The 26,157-nt window shown below is 38.6% G+C and overlaps 1 protein-coding gene across 7 annotated transcripts in view; it reads right to left on the minus strand.

The window, feature by feature from the left end:
* PTBP2 (polypyrimidine tract binding protein 2) overlaps nucleotides 1-25,807 on the minus strand; it is a 51,418-nt gene extending 25,611 nt beyond the window's left edge. For 3 of the 7 annotated variants that reach the window (XM_086463524.1, XM_086463523.1, XM_086463522.1), the window contains exons 1-3: nucleotides 25,664-25,682; nucleotides 23,963-23,993; nucleotides 11,659-11,734 (exon numbers count right to left, since the gene is read on the minus strand). In XM_086463524.1, the coding sequence (XP_086319650.1) occupies nucleotides 11,659-11,734; nucleotides 23,963-23,993; nucleotides 25,664-25,671 (115 nt within the window). In that variant the 5' untranslated portion in view covers nucleotides 25,672-25,682. Of the gene's footprint in view, nucleotides 1-11,658; nucleotides 11,735-23,962; nucleotides 23,994-25,663 lie in introns of those variants that run through there. The other 4 variants (XM_086463529.1, XM_086463527.1, XM_086463525.1 and 1 more) reach the window with 3 other exon arrangements.
* Between the last annotated feature and the right edge of the window lie 350 nt (nucleotides 25,808-26,157).

Below are 26,157 nucleotides of genomic sequence, written 5' to 3' on the forward strand. Positions count from 1 at the left end.
GAAAGAAGGCCAGAAAAAAATTATTTACTTTCGCTAAAAGCTAACAAAACAGCTGCCTACAAGTACATCAGTGGAGTAAACATCAGAAAGAGTCAAGAGCTAAAGAACAACAGTGTCTTAAGATAAGTGGATACTAACGAAGTAATCGATGCTGAAACCAGAACGCATTTAGATATGAGAGAAGCAAGAGTTGAGACCTCCTTTTTTCTACTTCTTGCTATAGAACATGCCGGTCAGTGTGTGAGCTACTCAACCTCTGATTTCATGTTAGAAGAGCAGTTCAACAGCTACCTGTACTTCCAAAAAGCACACGAATTTGACTAGCAGAAAAATATTTGTAATTATTAGTGTTCAAATTCATGGGTTGTGGGCCTACACCAAAGAGGATCAAAAAAAAACCCCACCCACAAAAACGAACAAGCCTGCTTTTATTTACTCACTAAAGTAGCAGAAACAATAAATGGGGGGGAGGGGACTCATGAACGTTAAATCCTCCAAAAGCCTCATCTTTGCAAGGAAGTTGATGGCTGCGATTTCCAGAGGTAAGAGAATAAAGAAGTCCTCATTATAGATGTAACTGCAGAATATAGTCCTGAATTGTGCCAGGAAAGTCATTTACACCTAATCCGATTTCCTGTGTAAAAATATTGCATTCATTTACGATTGACTTGACACAGTAAGTTTTGCTAAGGGTATGTCTAAATCTTAGTCAAGAATTTGAGTTCTTAATTCGATTTGCCTAAATCATGCCAACTTACTTAAGATTAAAAACACAGAATGAAATGGACTCTTATTTTTACAAGTCAAGAACATCCACACTCCAGATCTGGATTTGAAAAGCCAACCCAGGTATGACATTTAACTACCTTTTCAATGTTATTAGGAAAAGTGGCAAACTCAGGATCTCTGACCAAACCTATGAACATACTTTTTGTATGTTTTTCACATTTTCAAGACTGAGGTCATTCTCCATACTTCCAATTAAAGGAATTCATGGAAAAAGGATAAATCTATACATCAGGAACTGTTTCCATCACTCGCTTATATCTTTTTCTAACAGCTAAGCCTCTTCATTCCAATCTGAATGTTTCTACCTTCCACTTCAGCTATCTATCTTTACATTTAGCTAAATCTAAAATTAAAGATATATGTAGGTAAAAATAGTATGCCCTAGAGGCAGGTCATCCCTTAACTCTCCCCCACCCTGCCAAAAAATCCAGGACAAAGCTTTTTAAAAAGTTCTTGCATTGCAGAACACTTTCTATGTCTTTTCCAACTTACCATAGCAGACAAACCAACAAAACCTAATGACATCAGAACTGGACAAAATGCAGCTAGCAGTATCTCCAACTGAGAATGCTAGAAGGGGTCAAATCCATGCAATAGCATGTATTTTATTTTGGTCTGCTGCACAGAAGGACAAATTTTGATGGAACACAGAAGACTAAAAATTCAAAACTACACACTGAACTAGGATCTGAAGTCCATCCTCAGTCTACACAAGGCTCTAACCTGTACCACTTCAGAAAACATGGCAAGACTGGGCTTCCAGGCAGCCAGATTTCACCTGTTCAAAATTACACAATATAGCACTTGATCCTCAAAGCATCAAGACAGCCAAAGTGTATCAAAAAGTACCTTTATTTTTCACCTGAAGCTCATTACACAATAGCCTTCCCTAGTTCTCAATTTAAATCTCTACAAAAAAACTAGAAGAAAACATCGTAAAGTACGACAGGCTTAATGTATTACAAACAACACATTACAAACAACCTTGCAAAGAATAAAAGAATTACAGTGATATGGAAACTAGGTTTCCAAGGACTTTCATGCTTAAGCTTTCTAAATAATTTGAATTCATTACAAGTTTCAAAAATTAAAGATGAAGTATTAACAATGAGAAATGAGAAAGTGAAAATAAAGTTTTTAAACTAAAAGATTTTCTGCAACTGATAAGAAACCTCTGTTTTTATTACATCATCAGAAAAGTACATACCATGAATGATCAGATCAGGACTTGCAGAGCTGTTTTGTCTTGTGTGATTTTCAACACAATTTTGACAATATTAATCCCAATGTTACTCATAAAAGTATCACTGGCCAGTATATGATTACTCACATATACGTATTTGTAAAGAAATGTTCCTTTAATAATTATTGTATTACCAGAATAAATTGGTTTCCCATCTATTAACATTGCTATCTTAATATTTGCATTTTACAGTTTTTCAACTTCTGCTGCAGTAGGTTTAAAGAACAGATTTCAAATAAATATTTCGTTCTACTATACATTTTTTTCCTAAAAAGCAGTCAACAGCTTTAACTTAACTCACATATACAAGTCTCTCACACAATTTTATTTTTTAAACTATTCTTTAAACTTTTTTAACCTAGTCTAAAAAAGAGCTATGTAGATAAGTGCCTGTGCTAAAATGTTCCGGTGAAAAAGTAGATATACAAATATATAAAAATAAAATATGCAAAACCATAGAAATATTCACTAAAGAATGTATGCCAATCAGAAAAATGGAGGGCAGGAGGGACAAGATGGGGGACTGGCAACAAGCACTCTCAGTGCTATGGAAACACCCAGAGAAAGTTTCCAGCTGTAGGACAAGCAACCATGTCAAAAGTTGTTTATTGCTTATCAGCAGAAGCATACCTTGCACAAGGAAAGCTGAACTGGTAACATTAATAAAAAAGGAAGCCTACCTTCTTGAAGTAAAACTTATCCCAAAACATTTAACACTGGCTTTTAAGAAGATGGAAGAAATTAACACAACAGCGGTTATTACTGCTTTTCTGAGAACACATAACTGCTGCTTCTTTTGATTATCCAACCAAAGCCTAACACTGATTTACTATTTCAGTAACAGTAATAAACTGTGTGTGTCTGTGTATGTGTACTAAATATGCATGCACATACAAAAGTGAATTTTCCAAAACTTTCGTGGAACAAATGAAATTTAGCTGTCAGAACAATTATTAAGAGTTTCTGGTACTGTATGAAACCTTTCTCCCTAACTTTAATCTCTTATTTGCCATTTTATATGGTGTTTCTCAGCTGGAGACACACCATTAAACTGCCCTTGGGAATAGAAAAACACGTTTAAAACACAGGAACACAACTTGTTCAGACCCACAGAAAGGTGAATTCAACTACTGTTAAAAAACCAACTTCATTCTCTAACAAATTGTATTGACATAATCAGTGTCCATAAAGGTTAAAAGGTAAGTCAAGAAGAGCAAAAGAATAACATTGTCTCATGGCAGAAATGAAGTCTATGGAGAAAAACAAGCAACCCCAACGATCCCTCCCCATACAGCAGGAGAAAGAAAACGGCAGAAAATTGGGGGAGGGCAGGGGATGTTGGAGGGGGAAGCCTCACAAGCCAGCTAATACATACTGCTGGGGAACTGCTATTAAACTGGAAGTAGTTATTTCTCCAGGTAGTCTGGCTTTCATCAGACTCAAAAAGCCTGATCGAATTCAAACCTCTTGATGCCAATACTTTAACAAATATAAAGATGTACTGAAGAGCATAACGCTGTAGTATCTACACTGGGGGAAAAAAATCACCATGAGAGTAACAGTGTCAGTATTCGTTCATTTAGTAATCAAGTTACAGACTTAAATACATAGTTTAAAAAAAAAATTAAGAAAAACCAGAAATCTAGCCCTGAATATTCATTATATTCAATTCAGACTACCAAAAAAACACCCTGTTCTGTAACAGCCAATGCACTGATCTAAGTCCTCTTTGGCTCTCCACCAAGAAGAAAAATCTAGTTTCCATATAACATCAGTTGTCTGTTTCTAAACAAAATCTCATCTCTACAAATGCCATTCAAAGCATTATTCTCCCAACTAAATAGGATACTAGAGTCTAAGCACAACTGATACATAAGCCACATCCCTGTTGCACAGAGTTCCTTCAATTTAGCATAAATCAAGTTGTTGAAATTGAATGCTTAAGAGTTGACAAAGCCTATAAATGGCCATTATCTAAACAACTTGGGTCCCTGGCATTTTTATCTAGAAATTTCTGTTTTATTAAACACAGAAATAGAAACCTATATATATCAGCAACAGAATGAAGCGCAACGTACACAAGGCACACCATAGGACTGTGGCATTCAATCGTTCAAACTATGAAGATCCAACATTCCCAAGTAGTTTTTACAGAAAAAATAATCTTAAAGTTCAGCATAACACCTAGCAAACAATGAATAACTTAGTTCCTGCTGATAACTATTTTTGAAAATATATTTTAATAAGATTTCATCCTAGAGGAGTTTTTCTCCGCACACAAGTTGTTCTTTTTTAATTTTTCAAGCAATACATAAATACAACCTGAAGTGTTCCAAGGCCAAAAAGATATAATTTACCTTGAAAATATAAGAAGCTTTTATTTTAGATGTGTAATTTTCCTTTACAATCACCTCCTCTCATATTCACGCAATCTCCTAACACAGAAACGCGACTATGTGGTTACGGACAAAGATTTTGCATACAATAAAAAGTTGTTTTCACCTACTATTTCCTGAAAAGAAGGGGGGAAAAAAATGTTAAAAACACATCACAAGACACTGACTACAAATCCCTGCATATCTGCAGTAGTGAAATAATAAATAAAGACCCCTTCTGCAGGAGTCAATTTCTGTTTCACAACTGTCAGTCCACACCAACCATCAAATACAAAACAAAATATACATCCTTAGGCTTTCCTGAAACACTTATTTCATCCTCCAATACAATCAGTTTATACATTAAAGACAAGACCCTTACTAACAGTATTATTCATTGTGGCTGTTAATGCAGAAAGTTCTCATTTCACATTAGCTAAATATATGAAATTTAATGTTATCAACAAGTAGAACATAGGACACATATCCACACAACAAATATCTGACCAAGAGAAAGGCAATGGAATTATGGATACCTAGTTTGCGGATTATGACTGGTCAGAAAGATTAAATATTGCAGTGGCTACTGAACACAACCATCTGCATAAAACAACCAGCCAAGGAAGCCGCAGACAGCCGCAAAATAGGAGAGTATAACAGAGACCATTGTGGTTTCGTTTCCGAGGTTTTTTTTCTTAAACATACAGAAGTTCTTCACCCTAAGGGTGGTGAGACACTGGCACAGGAACTAAGGAAGCTGTGGATGCTCCATCCCTGGAAGTGTTCCAGACCAGGTTGGATGGAGCCTTGAGCAACCTGGTCTAATGGGAGGTAGCCCTGCCATGGCAGGGGGACTGGAACTAGATGATCTCTGAGGTCCCTCCCAACCCAAATCATTCTGTGATTCTATGATATATCCCTGCCCCAACGTCACAGACAAAATGCAAGACAAGGAGACCTTTGCTCCGATCCAGTGACAAACTTTTCCACAAGTGCCAAGAGATTCCCTAAACAAGAAAAAGAGGACCTTTGTTTTAGGACTGACATGTTCAAAAGTTCAAGCTAAAGATAAAACCTGGAATTTAAAATGTCTGAGAGAAAGAACAAAAAAGGAGATACTACAGTCAAAAATAAGATACAAATATGAAGAATGTGAAGATCTCAGGAGTCTGCACTTTTAACCTTAAAATTAAAGGTTACATGTTCCATGTTAATTATGCTTGATTGGTTGGTGGGGGTTCTTTGCTGTGGTTTTGGGGCTTGGGGCAGGGAGGAGTGTGTTCTGCAAGACTTTGTACTTCAAAGTACTTTATACCCCATCATCCTTGCCTTGCTAGGCCACTACTACATTGTGCAAGTCTTACCACTTGAACTAAAGCATCAATCAGTAGTAATAGGTGGGTTTTTTACCATGGACACGAGAACTGGGCAAAGGAAAATCTTGACCAATCAGTAACAAAACTATCTTACAGCACAAAGAATACCGCCCGTCAGGAATTTAAGTTTAAATAAGCAAACATGGTCAAGCAATTAAAAAATTAACTACACAGTTTTTAACTGGCACATCTGCATACAGGCTGCACCTCTGCTTCAGAACCCACTGAGCACTAAGTTTTCTAAGCCACTATGATAAGACACTTACAATATGGTATTAGTGGCTGCTCAACATTGTACAGTCTAGAACTAATGCACTTCCCTTTGGCCCTTAAAATATGTAAGAATACTACAGCTAGAGTGAAATGCAACTGAAGTGGAACAAAAAATGAGTAACCACGGCATAATGACACAGACACAGATTAACTTAATAATAGCCACATTTTATTTCTCCCATGCTGAGGGTTTTTGAGGGGGGCTTTTTGGTTGTTTCTTTTTTTGTTTGCTTGGGTTTTTTTAAGATTCTTAATTTATTAAAAAATATATTGTTCAGGCATTCAGAGCATTAAGACTTCTTTCACCTACATACACATGCCCATATATATCTGTAGAAAACTGTAAATTATAGTCTATTATTAAATTATTACACTTTCTAGTCACACGTGCTGTACTTCTTCAAATCTTTCCAATTACTATTAATTGTAATCAATTTGCAAACTTCAGAAGTAAATTACCTATGTTTAGGCACCATTAATGTTAACTAATAACCAATTTTACTTAATGTGTCATCAAAACCAGCACATCTATGTTTATTCCCCAACTTAAACACAGAACTTGAAATATTATTAGCTTGTATGCCTCAGTGCTAAGTACTCTGTTAATACAAAGACTTACCCACCAAAGTCACTGCTAACATTCCCTGATAATGAAGGAAAAACAAGATCAAGATTAATAGTATCAGATGAAGCGTCAGGAGTTTGGTGAGCTCAGTTGCAAAATGATTTTTGAAATGTTTTTCCTGACCGAACTTAAACACACAAATGTGAACAATCAAACTGGTAGCAGCTATAAAAAGCCATGTAAGAAAACCTATGCCAATTCTTCTACTTCAATCCCTTGTCTTTAACAAGCCAATTTTCATAAAACTTTCATCAACATCTTTCACTTTTTACCTATATCCCTTAATTTATTTTTTTTTTTGGGTGGGGATTTCAGCATGTTCATGTCATAAGCATCTTTGTGCAAATAACTGTTCCTAAAGCTTCCATTAAGCAGTCCCCCACCTGGAAAGAAAAAAGCCTCACAAGAAGTTGGGCATAAAACTAACCCATCAGAGAGGAAACGCCTTCTCTAGTTAGTAAAGAGAAGGGACACTGTTTTCCCCTTAAGATTTTAAAAGATGCAGAACAAGCAACTCCAGTTAGGTATTTACTGACCATACAGCACTGAAAGATGAAAAAAGTTCTTTGTGTACAATCATTTACAATGTGCATAACTAATGCCTTCAAAAACATTCACAATTAAAAACATTTAATAAATGTCCTGGCTTCAGCTCTGGTTTCTCAGAATCCTGTTACCAAACCATATTTTAGTTTGCCCAAACTGCCTTTCTAGTCATTGTCTGCTGTGCTCCAACATGAAAAAAAATGAATCCACACATTAGAAGAACCAAGATTATGGTAGAAAATAATAGACTTTCACAATGCTTTCAAAAAAGCTGAAAGAACACACTAGTGGTAGTTCAAGCACTAGTAGGCAGCTTGTGGTTCTGACAACACAACTTCAACGTATCAATGTCAGCTGGTGCTAAAAAACGCAGAAAATTAAAACAACTAACATCAAAAAGAGAACTTCTCAGAAAAGCTTAGATATTTGCTGACTTGGAACCTTACAGGCTGTCCCCCCTTGTAGCAAATTCTGATCTAGTAAATGGGACTCTTCCCTCAATGTTTACAGAATGATGTTCAGCCATACTGCTCAAAGTAATTCAGGGAAAAAAAAAAAAACCAACTTGTATATTTAAATATAAATGGTTAACTGAAATGAAATTCCACAACAATAAGGACAATAACCAAACTATGTCCAAACCAGGAGATTGAAGGGTTCAGAATTAAGCGGCAAAAGAACTCACATGGAGGTCATCCTCAAGTCTAGCTTTCTTTTAAGGCTGGTTTACAGAAGACACACAAAGTACTTAAGACAGTAATTTGACTTGTACTGAATGTGAAGGTAACATTACTGTCAGTGTCCTGTCATCATTACAGTCTTGAATATGGATACTGATGACAAAGCTGTTTAGAAAATGCTCAAGGATCAGGCCTTGGATTTTGAGCAACATCCTTTGGACAACAGTCCAACGTGCCAGCATTTTCCTTAATCCCATATTGTTCATCGAACTACCAGTGGTTCAAATAATCAGTAAGTGTGCAAATCAAACTTTTGTCCAACAATTTTGCAAGTTTCATTCACAAAAAGATAGGGAGGGATTCCTATGCAAGAGTCCCTATAGGGCAGAGAAAGCATGCTCCCTTCACGTCTTTCTCTGCCTAAGAAAGAGAATTAGAGCAAGAGTGTGCATAAAAGCACTACAGTATGAAGTATTCTAACTGAACTGCAGCTGAATACCAAAAAACCTAACGGAACTGTCACCACGGTAAAAGGGTAGGATAATCACTTTTAAAAACCTCATCTCCAGTCTCACTCCTAAAGACACAGCCCCCCGTTCTACCAAAAACACCCACTTCTATGAAAAGGTCGGGGGTTTTTTTGACACCTTAGGTAATTGGTTTAGGTTAGTATTTCTATAGCAGAGATTTAGAAGGAAATGAGGCTGTGCTCTAAGTTTTTGCTCTAAGTTTAGGCCTGCTAGGGCACTCCTAGTGACAACTGTCTTTTTGATTATGTTTACTTCTACCAATAAGGCTCAGAGGACTACAAAGACAAACTGTCTCTTTCTTCTGTTCATCTAGGTATCTGTTTGGAAAAATATCATGGGATATTTTATATCATGGGATCAGATGTTGAAAATATCAAGGTCAACACCACAACAGGATGGCCAGGTCTCTAAGTCATGACACTTCCAAACTCTAAGAATGAATGAAAGTGCAAGAACAACTATTAGTTTTAAGAGTTACAGAGTAGGTCTATTTCTACATGTCTCCTTTACAAAGAATTTAATCAATGATTAAAGATTCTCTTAAGCCCTAGAAAATCTGAGGAAGATTCATCACTACCATGCCTTGTCTACAGCAAGAAAACCTCTGCTCACAGAAGTTTTAAATTCTTCTAAAGAGAAAAGAAACAACAGAACTGAAGCAAAAGGAGGACATTAATTCGGACATAAAGAATACTTGAACTCATTTGGCCTCGGGAGATGAGTACAGAAAAATTAACATATGGGTTTCCATTTCAGATCTAATTACTTCTGAGTCTACAATGTGAACTTGCAAACCATGCAAGTCTGGAAAAAGTACTTGCAGGCTCACGATAAACAAGACAGCTATGGGGGGATGTATTCAGAAATAACACTGAACTGTGGATATAGCCTACTCTGTAGGGGTTTTTTATGCTATTTAACAAAGGCAAGCAGGCAGAAGAGAAATTTGAACACAATCCCAAGAAACTGCTTAAAAACAAACAAAAAAACCCCCAAACCAAACTAGCCTGTTTCCACTGACCTCTATAGAGAATGGCCTCAATTATAGCACTGCATTCAGATCAGGGTTTTTTGTTTGTTTGGGATTATTTTTCCACCAACCTCCTTTATATATTACACAATTAATATGAAAACTTATAACAGGCAACTGATACTACAGGAACCAAGCCACTACTCAGACCACTGTTAATGAGATTCTTTCTGAGAAGATATTTATGGTTCTGGATGCCTAGAGACATATCAAGAGGTTTTACTTGTATAAAATATGAATAACCAATTAATTTGAAAACTCTCTTACAAATGCTTATTCTTTGGTAATGAGAAAAACAAACCCCAACAAACACAAAACCCTAAATAAGCTTAAGAAAGGGGGGAAACAAAAACAAGGTGGGGAGGAGAAATCTGTATTTGTTAAATACATCAAACTCCCAAGTCCACATAATGGAATCAAAGCACACTCTTCCATTTTAAGAACTTTTCAAGGAGAAAAGAATTTCTATTTAAAGTTTCAGGCTTCTTAGGCAAGCTGCTGTATTTCTCCCTTCTGAAAACTCAAAATTATAATAATTCTAATTTCAATATTTTCCCTTTAGCTTTTAGGTTTTTTTCCTTTGATAAATTAACTTGCATTTGGTTTTCTTGAACTAAAACTTTCTCTGAAAATATATGGAAAATTTGGTAACACTCAGGACTTCGTCCTGGTAACAGTGCTCTCCCTCCCCCTCCCATTGCCCAAACTCAAACCCTCACACACACAACCCAAACTCCTTTCCATTCTAGTTTCTCATTTAAGTAAAGTGAACTGCTGAAGCACTAATACCTGGGACCGCAGAGGACATAAAGAAAATTAAAACAAGAAGAGGGATCTCTTTCAGACCAGAAGGAAGTAAGAAAAGCCAGGGAGATAAACAAGTGCTCTGGGGTTCTAAAATGGCTATGAATGCACCACACTGCATTTTTGATCTGTTCCAGAGAAGTATCACCTCTTCACCTTTGGTTATAAAACTGCCAGTGGAAGTGGTTCTGCTCTCTTCCGCCACTCCTCCACCCCACATTGCACTGAATCCAGCAATTGTGCAGCCACATGACTGATTAGTAAATTGCTCCAAGGGAAAACGACGCTTTTTGGCAGTACAGTTTAGTGCTGGATTAACTCCTTTTGCAAGTGCTCCAACACAGGGGAGCAGAAACATGTGGAGTTGGGGGTTTTGTTCTGCTTGTGCTAAGGATGTAGGATGTGAAAGCACAGAACTCCCCATTTTGGCAACAGCTGCCACCACAGCACCCTAAACTAACATGAAATTGCACCCTGAATATCAATCTTTTACTACTAGATTAAAAGGAAAGAGTCTGCTACTAGTGTCAGTGACTGTCCTGCTCAGCACATAAATGCAGAAAAATTGATCAGGCACATTAAAGCAGTGAACCAGGCAACTATTTGGAAAGTCCAGTGACACCGAAACCATGAACCAATCCCTCCACATCCCTGAGGAAAAAAAAAAAAAATGCGGGGGGGGGGGGGGGGGGGGAAGAGAAAAAGCAAGACCTCTGAAGTGAGCCCTCCAAGGGAACCCAATGCACATTCAACGTACAGAAGCATTAACTGCAATAGAAGACATCTTCGCACGTGCCAATTCATGAAACGTCTTTTCCTCTCGCATCACCAGAAATTTGACTAAAGAACAACCACGCTCACTTTGCACTGACGTGCTGAGATTCTACCGCTGCGATCTCAGGCTGTAGCAGCGAAGTGAAGTTTCCTGCTTTAGCAGTCTAAACCAGAACAGAGCAAAAGTGTTTTCCTGAATCCATACTAGATTATAAAGCTGGCACAGCGTTCTTCCCTGTAATGCCCAGACTCGCAGATGTCTATGTGTGAAAAAGCTGATGTCACACAGGAGTTGTTAAGCTGTTTACCTTTGCTTGGTAGTTGTGATTCCTTACTTTGAAGGCAGCTGCACAAGACAAGTGTAATTTTTCATCCCAGCACCCACCAACAATTTTGTGTACAGACATCTGAAAGTTGCCTCTTGTTTCACGGGATTATTCTTCTCAGATACCCAAGGTCTGTGCGTATATACAAGGTGACTACAGTCTAATGCATGCCAACAGTTTATCCCTCTATAGTACAACGGATTCTTATTTCAGTGTTCTCCCCTTGTAAACAGGAAATGAGTCCAAGTATAAATGATAGAGTTCTCCTTTGAAAGGGCATCACTTACCAGTAACTACCATGCTGCTCATGTTAGAGTTCGGGCTATTGAGTACACTGCCTGAAAGAAGTTCGTCAGATCCTCTCTAAAAAGAAAGAGACAGTAAGAGATTTTTTTTCCTCTATTTTGTGATTTTTAAAGATGATATTAAAAATGTCAGTTTGACAGGGAAAACCTTTAGAAGAACTTAAGCAAGCACAACCAAACCTCTTCAGATTTGGCAGACTTCCTCTTTTCAGATAAGGCAACAAGTTTAAATCTAAGTAAAGCAGTATATTTACACGGCAATCTTTGAAATGAGAGCAGCTTAAGTACAGTTGTTTCACCCACCACTGAAATGAAGCCACCTCCAGACACAATGAGAACTGCTGAACAATAACTTTGTCCAGTATTTCAAATTAAAATATTATTATAATTAGATATATTTAGTCTATTTCAGTAACATTTTAATTAACTTACTGTTTTAGTATTTTAATATATGCATATATCAAATTATTATATCTAAATGAAACTACAAGGGAAATCTATACAAATAGAAATTTGGAGTTTAGCTCAATTCTAACACCCCTATTTAAAAAAAAAAAAAAAAAAGAAAGAAAAAAGGCTTAGTCTTCATAGGAAATGATCAGTTTTCATTTTGGGGACATCCATTTCTCCTGCAAAACAGAATTTAGGGTGGGGAATTATATCTTCATTGTAATTCTTAAAACATGACAAGTATCAATTAAATGGTCTTTCTGAATATGACTCAAAACTGGGCTGCTAAAGTCAGAGGAGGGTTTATCTTGAAAACGTACAAGATAATCTTTTCCTCTCAAATTATTTGCATGATGGGCATTTGATGCAGCTGAAGAGGCTTTTGCTTCTTTCCACACCTTTTTTTTTTTTTCTTTTTTCTTTTCTTTTTTTTTTTTTTTTTTTTTTAAAACCCTGACCCCCTCCATCCCTCAAGACTTCATCTCTCAAAAAGCCCCCAAAATATTTAGGTGACCTTTCATTAAAAAAAATTTTAAAAGGGAATAAACGTGACATCTTTTGAAGATTATCTTTAATTTCTTATTGGTTCTTTCCCCACTTCAAAAGTATTTCCCCAGAACCCTTAACAGTAATCCAGGTCACTGCTAAAATGGAAATGAGGAAAGAAAACAGTTACTACCCATTTTTATAAAAATAAATGTTTTTAATTTTGTTGTGGACACTACAATAGAATCTCAAGAATAGTTAGTGAGTATGTTTTACAGAGAACCTCAATGCTGCATATTAAATTAACCAGAGGATATCACCTTTCTAGGCAGCATGGTTGCAAGACGCATAAAATCAAACTTTTACCATTTTATCACAGTGCATTGTGTGTGTGTCCACTGTGTCCACACACAGAACAGTATGTTAGTTTAATCCACACCTGAAATCCAGAAGCTCTTAAAAATACTATATATGTGTATGCACACATAGAGCCATTAAAATTTACTTAGTTTTCAACATTGGCTCTGAAGAATCTGTACAGTTTATTGAATACTCCGAGCTCTTAAGGGCACACAGCAATCAGCAAAGTTGTGCCTATCAATCAACAACAGACTTCCTTTGAAACTGAGTAATACCAAGATTAGGTAGGACCATGAGAAGGACCATGTCTTGTCCTCCTCGATGTGAGGACAGATATAACTAAGGAAAAATGTAACTGGAGAAAACTGAGAAGCAAATCAGAGAAGTTATGGAAACTCTCCGTTATTCAAACTATGTTGCTTTCTACTGTAAATATAATAGTAAGTACACGGGTTAGTGTAAGAGTTGAAACATAAACATTCCTTCTTTCTCTTTAATGTTCTATTTTTCTAATGCAATATTTACAGCAGTACAATATTGCAAAGTTCAAGATTACTAGTAGTATTAGCTCACTCAGTGATAACTGAAGTTACTTCTGCTCGCAGCTATCCACCAAGCCTTGCTTGGAAGCCCTTGTCTGTAGCCTGGGCAGCTCACCTGAATAGGCAGAAGTAGCAGCACAGACTGAATCAGTTCTTAGTCAGGCATATTAAGATAATTCAGTAGCTCTTCTCCGCGCCCCCCCCCCCCCCTCCCCCCCCAATATGCCAGGCATTAATTTGCAACAGTACACCAGCTACTAAGTGAACAGCTGAAGCATCCCCAGCACCAAATGAATTCTCTTCCCAAAACCTGCAGGAACTTTACAATTCTGAAATATCTCAAATTTGAGCTCTCTTCAGCTTCAAGTTACTTACACCAGCAACTGCTGACTAGCAAAACACAAGTGTGATTACATAAAATTCTGGTTCCTAGTAAATCAGGCTTTCAAAAAGCTGTCGATTTCTTAATCCACAGCAGAAAAGTCCAAAAGGAACACAAATTACTCAGAGTGGATATTCAGTTACTGTATTTGTGGTTTATGAACAGTTAAAAGTTTTCTCTTCATTTTAAAACATCTAATTTTGCATTTCATGAATACATTCAGAGTCAACCACAAGACTTTGCCATTACACTTCAAAAAGTTTTAACAGTTTTGCTTCAGAAGAACAAGTAAATGTGAATTCCTTATACAGACATGTATCATCAGTTCTACATTTGTTTTATTCTCATGAACCAGTGATCACAAGTCTGATTCACAGATGTACAGGTTCATATGGGGAATGCTCTTCCAACTCACCATGAAATCACAAACGCATAGCAAACCTCTGCTAACTCACTCCCATACATACTTGCCAAGCTTCTGGTAAAAGAAAAAAGATATCTCTTACCATATGAGTAATCATCTTATTAGATATACATGGTTATTTTTCCTTATTGGTTCTTAAGCAGCCTAGACACCTCAGCACTTCATTCAGGAGGTAACTTTTAACACCAGCTATGCAGCAAAAGACACAGGATGTACTTGGACACAGAGCGGTTACATTACAAAATAAAAAGCAGTACCTGCCTGGTAATTCTCATTTACTTCGAAAGGGTTATCTTAAGATGACAGTTGCCTAGTAAAGCTATTTAATATAAACATTGCAAGTAAGCCAATGCATACTCTTAGACTGGCATAACTACGTGACACAAGCACCTCCTGAATTACAGCACAGACATAAATACTTATTTTACTTACTTTTATTCAGCATAAGTAAGACTTTATTTAATTTGTGGTTTGGGGTGCTTGGCTTTGTTTCTACGTGCATCTTCTTTTAGAGGGTGCTAAGCCAAAAAGGACTGGCATCTTGCTCCAAGGGCAGAGCTCTTTATCGCTCTCTCACACGTGGATTTCAGAATTATAACCCACTTCCCAAGCATCTTGAACACTCAATAGTCTTATTCTCAAGCACACCAGTTCTGCTAGTCAAATCATGCAAAGCAAAGAAACCTTAAAACTAATTTAGGTAAATTCTATCAAGTGTTTCAGAGATAACGAAACTACACCCAGATCTTTGAAGAACATAGATCGGATTCAAGGAAGAATGGAAGATCCAAGAGCAAGAGAGTTCACTTAACTCTTTTCCCCATCTGTGCAAACTGCTGCATTCTAAAGAATCAAAGCAAGTTTGAGATTGTGTAACAAGTCTCAAGATCGCAAACACGAAGATCAAAGAAATGTCCAAATCTAAGTTAAAATAATAAGCAAACAAAAAACACCACAATGATTTTATTTTGTCATAGACTGCAAAGGAAAGCTACTGTAATAGCAACATGGTAGCAATTAATTGAATATCCATTTTAGCACGAGGGAAAGAGACTATAAAGGACAAAATAAGAAGTACAAACTGCTGTTATACTATTAATAGGTCAACTTCTGACAACTAGTCCTCAACAGCACAACTTTTCAATGCCATATTTCTATTCCTACCTAAGTCAAGAACATTAATCTATATTAATCTTCCATAAAAGCTAAATCACTAACTATTCAAATCAGAGAACTTCATGAAACCAGCATCTCCCAAAATACTCTTACACAAAACAAACAAGGGAACTGCCAAACTAATTTCTTGCAGTGGTTGAACCTTAAATTTGTTGCAGAATCAATACTGTCTGTTCAATGAAGCCCATGTTGTCACACCCTTGCCCCCATGAGAGCACTTCCATCCACGGTGTGAAAACAGCATGTTCACATATGGCTTCAACCAATGGAATTATGTAAAGCTGACATGTAGGATCACTTTCAGAAAAAGATGAAAAATGTACCAACTCAGACTTCGAACACATCTCAGAGAAGCTTAAAAATATATACAAAAATTATTTTATATACTGTAAATTGAAGATACCACTTCGATATTTCAGTTAATTTCTGTAAATGGATACAGTTATTGTATATACCGGCTCTTCTACAATCTACAAAATCATTTCTACAAAGAGAAACAAAAAAAGCCCCTAGCTTAGAAAATTAATCTCCTAGCTCCTTGCTTTAACTGTCACAGCTACCTCTGAATCGCTCACTACACAAGCTTGATTTACATAGCAGGATTTCAGATTGCCCCCCCTACAATAAAGCTCCATGCTATCACGGGTTATATTAAGTAGCTATGTAATTTCAGGAAGTCATTACAGTCATACTATCCTTCCAGGCTAATCAAAAATATACTATTTATAAGTCTTTGCCAACTATTTTCCTCACATTCCAGATAGGGCTTTAAATATTTCAAACATTCCCCATAGTTTACTATATCCAAGGTAAAAAAAAAAACACCAACAAATCCAAAGAGTAACAACTTTGGCTTGAGAGTTACCAAAAAGGTGTAGTCTTTTAAGCATCAAAGTACTTTTTCACAACTGTTTATGAAAGAGAAACATTATCATCTCTTTTCCCAATAATTCAGGGCTATGGAAACTCTGATCAGAAGTTATGGTTGTACCCAACATAACAAACCAAGTGTCACAGAAGGCTTATTAGAAGCACACGTAGATGTGCTACAACACTACAAGAACACTAAACCCGTACTACTAGAATGAGCAACCAAGTGACAAAACTGCACTTTGTTAAAGTCAACAGCATCATCTAAAATAATTGCTTTAATTCCCACTAGAAAAGCTAAAGAGAACACTCAAAGACATTGAAAAATACATTTTCTGATAAATCCTCTCATTTGTGGTATTCAAATTTGCTGATATTATAAACCTCTCTCAAGAACAGGATGCTTTTGCCCCCTCCCCTTCCCCTCTCTCCCCACGTCCTCCCCGAGATGAAAGAAAAAAGGAGAACTTCAGCTGCACTGCGCTTTTACCACAGTCATTCCCAGCCTACAGGCATGAATTTCCCAAGGGATATGACAAGCCAGGAGACAGATCTCATGATTTAAAGAAATCTAACAGCATTGTAAAACACTTCATTTCTAACAACACCTGGGAACAATCTAAAAGAAAAAGCCAGAAACCTGACAGTATGGGAAAGGAATAAACACATATGAGAATTCCAACCCAAACATTAAACATTCCCCTCTAACAGACACACACTTGCAAACACACTGCCTCAATATTCAATGTCTGAATTAACTTGGGGGACTGGATGTTGGAAACAACAGGACAACACACTTTAAACCCCCAAACACAGCGTTTATAAACTTCGTTCAGTTTACATGCGATGGATCAGTTTAATGAATGCTTCATTTTTAACAGGAAACATTTCTAATGAAACGCTGCATAAATACACCCTCAGATGCTCTTTAGTGAAGAAGCAATACTTGATTTGCCTTATGCTCTGGCACAACTGTCAAAACACATAATCCAAATCACCTAATAAATAGACTCGTATGTAAGAGTCATATAGACTCACCTCTCTCACGTGTAGGATCACGGAAGACTCACTCGGGGCAGGACAAACCAAGTCCAAATACACAATCCAAAAGAAATTCCATGCAGGTATTTTAGAAAGCATGCAGTTCAAACTGTAAGCTTGTTAGCACTTAATCTGAACCTTTACAAGGAGCACACCTACTTGATTTTTTTTTTTTTTATAAGACTACACTATTTAACTGTATGAGCATGAAATCTTATCAAATAAGGCCATGAACCCCATGGGTGCTTAATAACTCACTTATAACTTGCTTTTAATTCAGTATGAAGTTAACTGGATACAATATGACCACCCTTCCATACTTATTTTACATATCCTCTTTTTTCTGCACTTCAATTCTTTTTCATGCTGTCCTCAGCCAGCCATCTATTGTTTATATATCCTAACAACTAACTTCACCATTTTTACACTCTTTTTTTTTTTTTTTTCAGTAAGGAAGGATCTAGGAGAAAATTAAGCTTTTAGTCTTTTCTTCTAGCAATTATACACATGGCATACGCAGTGCACCGAATTTATGAAAACACACAAAGTTCGTAGAAACTCAGATCAAGAGAATCTGAAAAGTCTTTTAAGACCAGCAGCAGACAAGCCTCAACTCCTCTGAAAAGCCTCCAGTTCTTGAAATACAATGCGGAAAAGAGCCAAATTTCCAAAAGCATCTGAAGATCAAGATGAACTACTAAGCCAGAAAGCTGAAGAGTGAAGAATCAAATCTCCAGTTAAACCATGCCACCCAGCCTCATTTGGAAACCTTCAAACTTTTAATTGTAATGAAAGACTGCAAGCAAGAGTCTATCCAAGACCAGCTGACACTTCATACATCCAGGAGAAAGTACAGAAGATAATTTATTCCAGCATTTCAGAGTTTCTATTCCACTTTTACCAGGAAAAGAAAGCATTACTCTGAAGCAGCTGTACGTAACTGGCAGTAAAGCAGAATAGGTGAGAACAACTTGCTAGAGCTACCACCCAGATGTGTTCTTAGCTTTCTGGTTAGAGAATCATGGCACCTAGATGTACAGATTGGGTCCCTCAGTAGCAGTTTCGACATCTCAAATTAAGATCCACAAGGAAGGTATTTCTCTACTTGAGTCTCTGCTACTTTGCAGTAATAAATTAAAAGCGCTAGTGCTGTTTTGTCTGTAACTCAATACTCATGTTACACATGCATATAAAAACTGATTTTATGAAAAGCTAAAAACGGCTGTATGTACTTGCAGCTATAAAAAACACCCAAAGCCCTGAATCAAACATCACAGTCCCATTAACAGCGTGAAACCACAACCTCATTTGAACCAACTACCACCAAAAGCAACAGTCCTACCTTCCCTCTGGCCTCAGCAACTTGTTCCTATCCCGTCCTCCCCAGTTCTACATCGCTACAACCATTTATGCAGCCACACACTTTGGTACGATTGTGACTGGAAAGACCTAAGTCACTGTTGTGTTAGCTTAGCTTTATCCTGGTTGAGTTCCCAAGAGAGGTTTGTGAAGTGGCTACCCAAACATTTTTGCACAAGTATCACAGTGACAGAGACTACTGGAATGCAGCTTGACTTGTTTGTGAAAACACAGCCCACAACTCTAAGAAATGAGAAAGGGACTTTCATGCTAGTATTGGCTCACATTTTTCAGATGGTGCAGGTGATCACATTTCTCTTCCCACAACCCCCTAAATTAAGATGCAAACATAGGTGTTCTGTTACAAATGAAAACCAGGCGATTTCCAATTTCTTCATCCTACCACTCCCTTTTATTTATGTAGAGTGACATCAGTGAAGGCAAAATAGATTTCAGAAAAAGAAGAAGAAACTGACAGGAAAAAGCTATTTAAACACATTTTCTCATTTTTTAAGTTTGATCTAAACTTACCTTCTGACTACTTGCTAGAATTTCTAACTGACTTTTTTCTTTTACACATATTTTCATTATACAGTGTACAGTTCAAATGAAGAGTCACAATATATCCACAATATTTGTTTCCACCACAAGGAAACGCTCAGTTATTAGTAGCAAAAAAGCGTTAGTGTTCCATAATTCTGTAAGAGAAGAGATTACCCCTCAGAACTTGAGTTAAAAAAAAAGTGGACAATGCTTCCAGAATACTTACAGACACTGCTACTTCGCACTCTCTTCTCTGTTGGCGCCTGTCTTCTAGTTTTAGCTACTGCCCTTCCCCCACACTATTATGTTCTCCCATGTTAAATTCCAGGAACCAGGAGAAAGGGGAAGTTTGTGACACATCATGTTTGGAAAACTATTAGAAAGTACTAATGCTAAGCGCTTCTTAGCATCTTCTACCCCACCCTAACATAACCAACTAAATACACACCAAGAATTCCCTCTTTTATTAAGCATACTGCAAAGGCTGATGCCCTGACTTTTGGTGAAAAAGGCCATTCCCACATCTTTAAACATTACAATACCAGGTTTACAGGAATACACGCATTTTCCCTCTTAAGTATAACTGGGGCTGTCCACGCTCGGCAGCTGAAGCTCAGGTTTTGGCTGAGCATAGCCCAAAACAGCGTCAACAACATCACCCATTCCCAAACGCCATGTACCAAATAACACATCCATGAAGGAATGACTGCTTCCTTTCTCCCATCAGGTAGAAGCACACCTCAGCCGTTCTGAAACGTGCAATGCACGTCCCCAAAATGAGTCACTCGATTGTTCAGGCCCCATTTACTGCACAGCTGCACATGCCATCCAGGAGAAAGATGATATATTAGACTGCAGTGGCACACGCTGAGATACAGCAGAAGAGAACTATCACCTTCAATATCCACCATAAGTTCACCTAAGTTATTCCCTGCAACTGTGTGATCTATATTCCATACAGCACGTATTATACCCCTCCAAAGACTCTTCTAATTACTCCAGAGTAAAGATACATCATATACTTCAGACATTCCCTTCAACAGTTGAAAAAGGCTCTATCACTCCAAGTGCCAAATCAGTTTACTCCTCCAGATTAGAGCATCGTAACTGTAAAAAGACCACAAGAGAGCAACTCAAACTACAGTTATTAGATTCTGATACTCAAACCTATACAGTCAGTAAGCAATGAGAAGTTTGACACCAGAAGCTTACCAGCAGGCCATTTTCATTCTTAGTGACTAAGGACCTCATGTAATAAAAACAGAGCAACTGAGAACAAAAAGCAAACATCTTGTATGTGGAAATTTTTAAAACTACGCATGAAGAAATCCATAAATTTAAAATGTATACAATTTCTTCAAGAAACTGAAAGTCTAAAAAAAAAAATAATCTATGACCTATGATATTCTGTCATTACTGGATCCTTAGCTCTGTTCTACCAAAAAATACTTTACTCAAACTGCTTATACACAACTGGAGTTTACACAGTAACATCAGACACAGAGCTAAAGCTCATCCTTTTTGTATTTTGTAAACTGTAATATAAGGGGCGCACTGTGCGCAGAGTGACATTTCTTTGCCTCCACGAATTCTAGGTAAGCAAAACAATACATTACAGACCAAATCAAGTATGAATTATTTCATATGCACTTAAAAGATCACTGGGGTTTGACATGTTCTAACACTTTCAGAAATCAAAGCACACCGCTCCTCTGACAGATTTTAGCTGGGAAGTGTGCTCCCACTGCATATTTTGAGTTGCGCAAAGCTTCACATTCACTTCATGTAAATCAAGTTTTCCAATAGTGTTTGTCACTTTTTTCCACCTCCATTTTGAGTTTTATGTTTTCCTCAGCTTTTGGTGTTAATTTCTGGTGACTCAACATGTAAATAAAATCAAGATTGAACATTCAACAGTTTGATGAACAAAAATGTCTTCAATAAAATCAAAGTGTACAGCACAAATAAATGGCAATAGCTTCAAATTTAGCAGCCTCATTAGCAGGTAACTCTGAGACTATAAAACTGTTAATAAGCAAGTATTCCTTTTACTTTATATTTGCCTTGCCAACATGCAATCCCCAAAGCTCAAAAGCCCTTTTTTTAATTCAAAGACAATTCCCAGATTACAGTAGTTAACTTCTACTATTACTCTTCTATGAATGGATTTAAAGATATAACTAGCATGTTCACTTTTCTGTTTAAGAGAGAAACCAGCCAGACACTAGTTAATATAATTTCCAAATTTGTATCAACATGACTGATGATAAAATAAAGCAAATTTTCCAAACAGAACAGTCGGTTGTCACTATCCCTTTCTCCAACTATAACTGTATATATCACAAACATGCTGCAAAACTGATCAGCATACATACAGTAGATATAAAATCTCAAGAACGCATCAGGTCAAACAAGTATCCTGGATAAGTTGATTTCACACAGGTAAATCCCTGCCCACTTCCAACGGCTATCCAGCCACAATAGAAGCAGCGTCTAAAGAGCATTAAAAGTGCAGGTTCAACTCCCTGGACTCAAAACTTGCTCCCTACACATTCCCAAAGCACCCCAAAGAAGAGATAACAGCCAAGGAAAGGCTAGGTGAATGTTCCCAGTTGTTTATATAGCACCTATAGGTAAAGTACTCCTCAACTTTAAAACACCAGTTCATCGAGAGCAATGAACACTCACCAGAGAACATAAAGGACAAATGTTTCACATGGCCTTCCACAAAACATGACTGAAGCTAGCATTAGACTGATACCCAAACTGCATATATCAATTAGTGATTTCATTTTCCATTCTTATTAGTATCTTGAGATAGCTACAGAAGCTCCAGAATACAATCCAGTTTACTATTCCCATATTTAGCAGCTTTCTTCAGAAAACCATCATCCTTTTTGTTTATTCCCACCACTTCTGTGTGCAAATGGATCGTTTCTTTTTAAAATCCAGGGGAAATGTCCATTTTTACAAGGCAAAGAGCACACCTTTTTGACACTTCTGTGCCCTCCCTTGTATTTATTTTAATCACTACGTCTGATACACCTGTCTTGCCTTCTGTCATATTATATTCATAATAAAACTTCTACAATCAAAAGAAAGAAGGAGTTATGTCATCTGAAGTGTTTTTATTTCATTGTCTGGCTAGTATCTGAAAATATGGTTAAAAAAAAATAATCACACTACATGCTTACACCATACTTCACAATTCTCTAAGATTCTAAGTCACTCACAGTTAAGAATGTAAGATACACTGAATCCCTTTACTTCTCCTGAAGTGAGAATGTCAGAATTTAAGGTTCAAGCAATACATGGCCTACCTGAAACTGCTTCTTCATTAGACATGATTGAGGGCAGTCTATAAATCGTTTAACATCAAAGCTAGTTACATGGGGCAGTTTACTTCTGAAAGACTTCCATTTCCTTAGGTATTCCTCCAAACTATTGAACACATTACTGAAGTTTTCATCGGTTAACACTTTGTCCTCCCAGGCAACAGAGAGACAACCATGCCAGCTCGTATTTCTGACAGGGACTAGCTCCCACAGAAGTACTTTAACAACTACACTTTCCTCGTGATTCAGAGAGTGATTTTAAGCTTGTCTCCCATACTGCATGGAAACATGGAGTCAGATGCACCCAGAATCTATGTAACTGACTTCTTACAGCTCCTCCTAGAAGCCCTGTCGCTTCTTGCGGAAACATAATACAGGTACACCTGACAGAATAGCTGCTGCACCCACAGGCTAGCTGTGTTATGTAAGAGCTAGTCCAAATCCAGCAGGACCAATACTGAATCTGAGCAAAAGAGCTTTACTAGACAGAACGTGGCTTACCAAGCAGTTAACATAGATGAGCTTCAGGTGAAAAGGCAGCTACGTAGTACGGCTACAAAGTCCCTGGACAAATGTGGAGACTTAACTGTATGCACTGGAAAACTTCTAAGTTTCTACCACTGCAACAGAATTGCTTGCATGGATTCATTAACACAACCTAAAGTTCCCTTGTCCCATATATCTTTCCATTCTCATTATTTCTCAGTTGGCTTCTACAAAGTACAGATCTAATTCCTGCAACAGATTTGAATACAAAAGTGAAATAAATAGTAAATTAACAAGCATTTGGAAGCTCTTTCCTTGTTATAACAAATATGATACATTCATAACTGAACTTGAGAAATAAAAAGTAAAGCAAAGCAAACACCCACCTCTCTGTCTGCATAACAAATTCTACCTCCCATATCTTTGTGTCCTATTTCAGACAGTCACTTCTTTTTTAACTTCAGTGGTAATTATTTTGAAAAAAGGATGGGGGGGGCAGGGGGGAGAAGAAAACATGTCTTTTACAGTCACCATGCAACAATGAGAAAGTGTTGTTTTGAAAAAAAATCTGCAAAATCAAGCTTTAAAATAAGAAGCTGACACCATCACATTAATCTAGAACCACTGTTTACAGTTCAGTGCCTAGAAAAGTCTTTCATGTACAGCCTCCAATTTACCTCTAGGGATTTTCGGTTAATAAAGCATACACTGCTGACTAAATATCAGCTGACAATGACTAGTTAAAAATCTTACAACTTGCAATTACTGATGCTCAAAGTAGTTCATTTTGTATCAATAATATGCCCCCTTATTTGCTAAGTGTACATCCTACCTTCACACCAACTGCAACATCAGTGACAATGCTGTAAAAAAAGAACAAAACAAGAACACAAGTCAACCAATTTATCCTCGAAAAAAATAACTTTTCAATGCATTGCAATGCCAAAATAACGAGGAATCAAAATAGCCAGAACTTCCCCAATCAAGAAAACATGTTCAAAGAACACAGCAGAACTGAGAAGTACAAAAGAAACCAACAGAAGCCACTGAGCTCCCCCAGCTTATAGGCTTCTCCAAAAGAGTCCAAAGTTTCAAGTAAACATTACTCCAAAGCAGCACTGCCAGGAAATTTATTTAGGAATCTCGGGTTTCTGGACTGCATGAGCTCATAGGGTGAAAGCAAAAGAATTTAAAAGTAAAGAACTTTTCTCACACAACGCTACTAACTAGACAGCTAATTCAGCAACATAGCCTACTCTACAGACCTCCTTAGAACAGAAAGCAATGAACACGTTTTCTGAAATTAGCTTGAAAAAAAGAATGCATTAGCAGGTACACTTATATGAAATTTGATCAGAACACCTATACAAAACTCTGCAACAGGTATGTCAAAGTAAATCTTTTTCTTAGTGGCTGTGACATCATAACTCACAGTGTGTAACACAATCCCAAAAAACCCCTACATCCATACCAATAAAAATGAAAGCAAAACACTGATATGTGAAAGCATTCCACAATGTAATACTGATTACTGACAAGACTTCTCAGACAGGACTTGTAACTCCAAACATTACAATCACAACTAACCATAAAAAGCCTTTAAAACTCACAGTTGAAAGGTTATATGCTTAAAGCATACCAAAGAGATTGCTTCTCTCTTTGAAGCAGAGTAAACACCGTAATCTAAAATGTGGAAGCTGGATGATGTTGTATTTACACTGACAAAGGCTACAACCACCAGCCTCATTTTCCACGTCCAACAGAAAGAAGGCCTTGTGTACAATGTCTGCCCACCCCAGCTTCTGGCCAGGACCTAGGGCCCTCGCTGTCCCGTATAGCTGACTCCTTGAAAACCTTCCCTTCTTTGGCTTTTACAGCCAGTCTCCAGCATACACAAAGGCATCTTTCTACCTGGGGGGGGGGGGGGAAGCCAGAGGGCTTATTAGGCAGTTTCTGAAAACAAAAGAGCTCGACATCTGGCTCCTGCTGGTATTGCTCCTCCCCTCCAGCCAGCTCCAAAACAAACCCGGGCCCTACAGAGCTGCCCTCCTCACCCCACGGCTTGGGGTGTGGGGGGGTGAAGAGAGAAAGGCAAAGCCGGGGGAGAAGGAGAGAAGAGGCTCTGGAAGGGGTGGAGGAGGGCAGACCGCGGTCCCTCCTTACAGCGAGATCCGGCGTCTCGGGCTCTACACTAAGTAAGGGGCGGCCCGAAGCCCTCGGCAATTTAAACAGACGACCCTACCGAGGGGGCCGCGTTACAGAGAGGCTGACCCCCCCCCTCCCCCCCCCCCCCCCCCCCGGCCCCCCTTCCACCCCATACTGGGCCTCAGGCTTCATGTGTCCCGCGGCGGGAAGCCCGCCTGTTCCCACCGCCGCCAGGGCACCGGCCGCTCCCCACACCCCCGGAGACACCCGCCCGCCGCCAGCCAGCCGCGGCGGGGAGCTAGCCCCCGGCACCGGGACAGGTCCCACCACCGACCGCCAGCACACCCGCGGCACCGCCTTCGTCCCCACCGCCCCGGTCCTTACTCACCCGTCCATCGCCGAGCAGAACAAAGCGCGGACAAGCGGGACAGAAAGCCGCGCAGGCAAGGCGTACGGGGAGGCTGTGAGAAAATGGCGGCCTGGCCTGCACGAAAACCGCCGAACGTTGCCGAGTGCCGGACTCCGCTCCTCGTCCCTCGCCGCCACGGAGCATGCGCCAGCCGCCTGGGCATGCGCCGTGGGTGCCACTGAAGTTTTTGCCATCACCTGCCCGGGTCGAGCCAGCCCCGCCTGGGGCGGGAAGCGGAGCGCGGCGGGGCGCGACCGTGGGTGGCTCATTCCTCCCCCCGCCCCCCCCCCCCCTCCCCGGGACCCGCCGTTTGGCGAGGGGGTGCCTCCCGTTTCTCCTGCCCCAACGCACCGCTGCAGGACTGTTTGTGTGTGTGTGAGGGCGAGGGGTCGCCTCAGAGGGGCTCGGCTCACGGTCCTGCCCAGGGAGAGCGCCCGGGGCCGGTAGGGCAGGCCCGCTGCGGGGGCTCCTCA

Source organism: Leptosomus discolor, chromosome 3 (genome assembly GCF_034619465.1).
Source record: "Leptosomus discolor isolate bLepDis1 chromosome 3, bLepDis1.hap2, whole genome shotgun sequence".
NCBI classification, from domain to species: domain Eukaryota; kingdom Metazoa; phylum Chordata; class Aves; order Leptosomiformes; family Leptosomidae; genus Leptosomus; species Leptosomus discolor.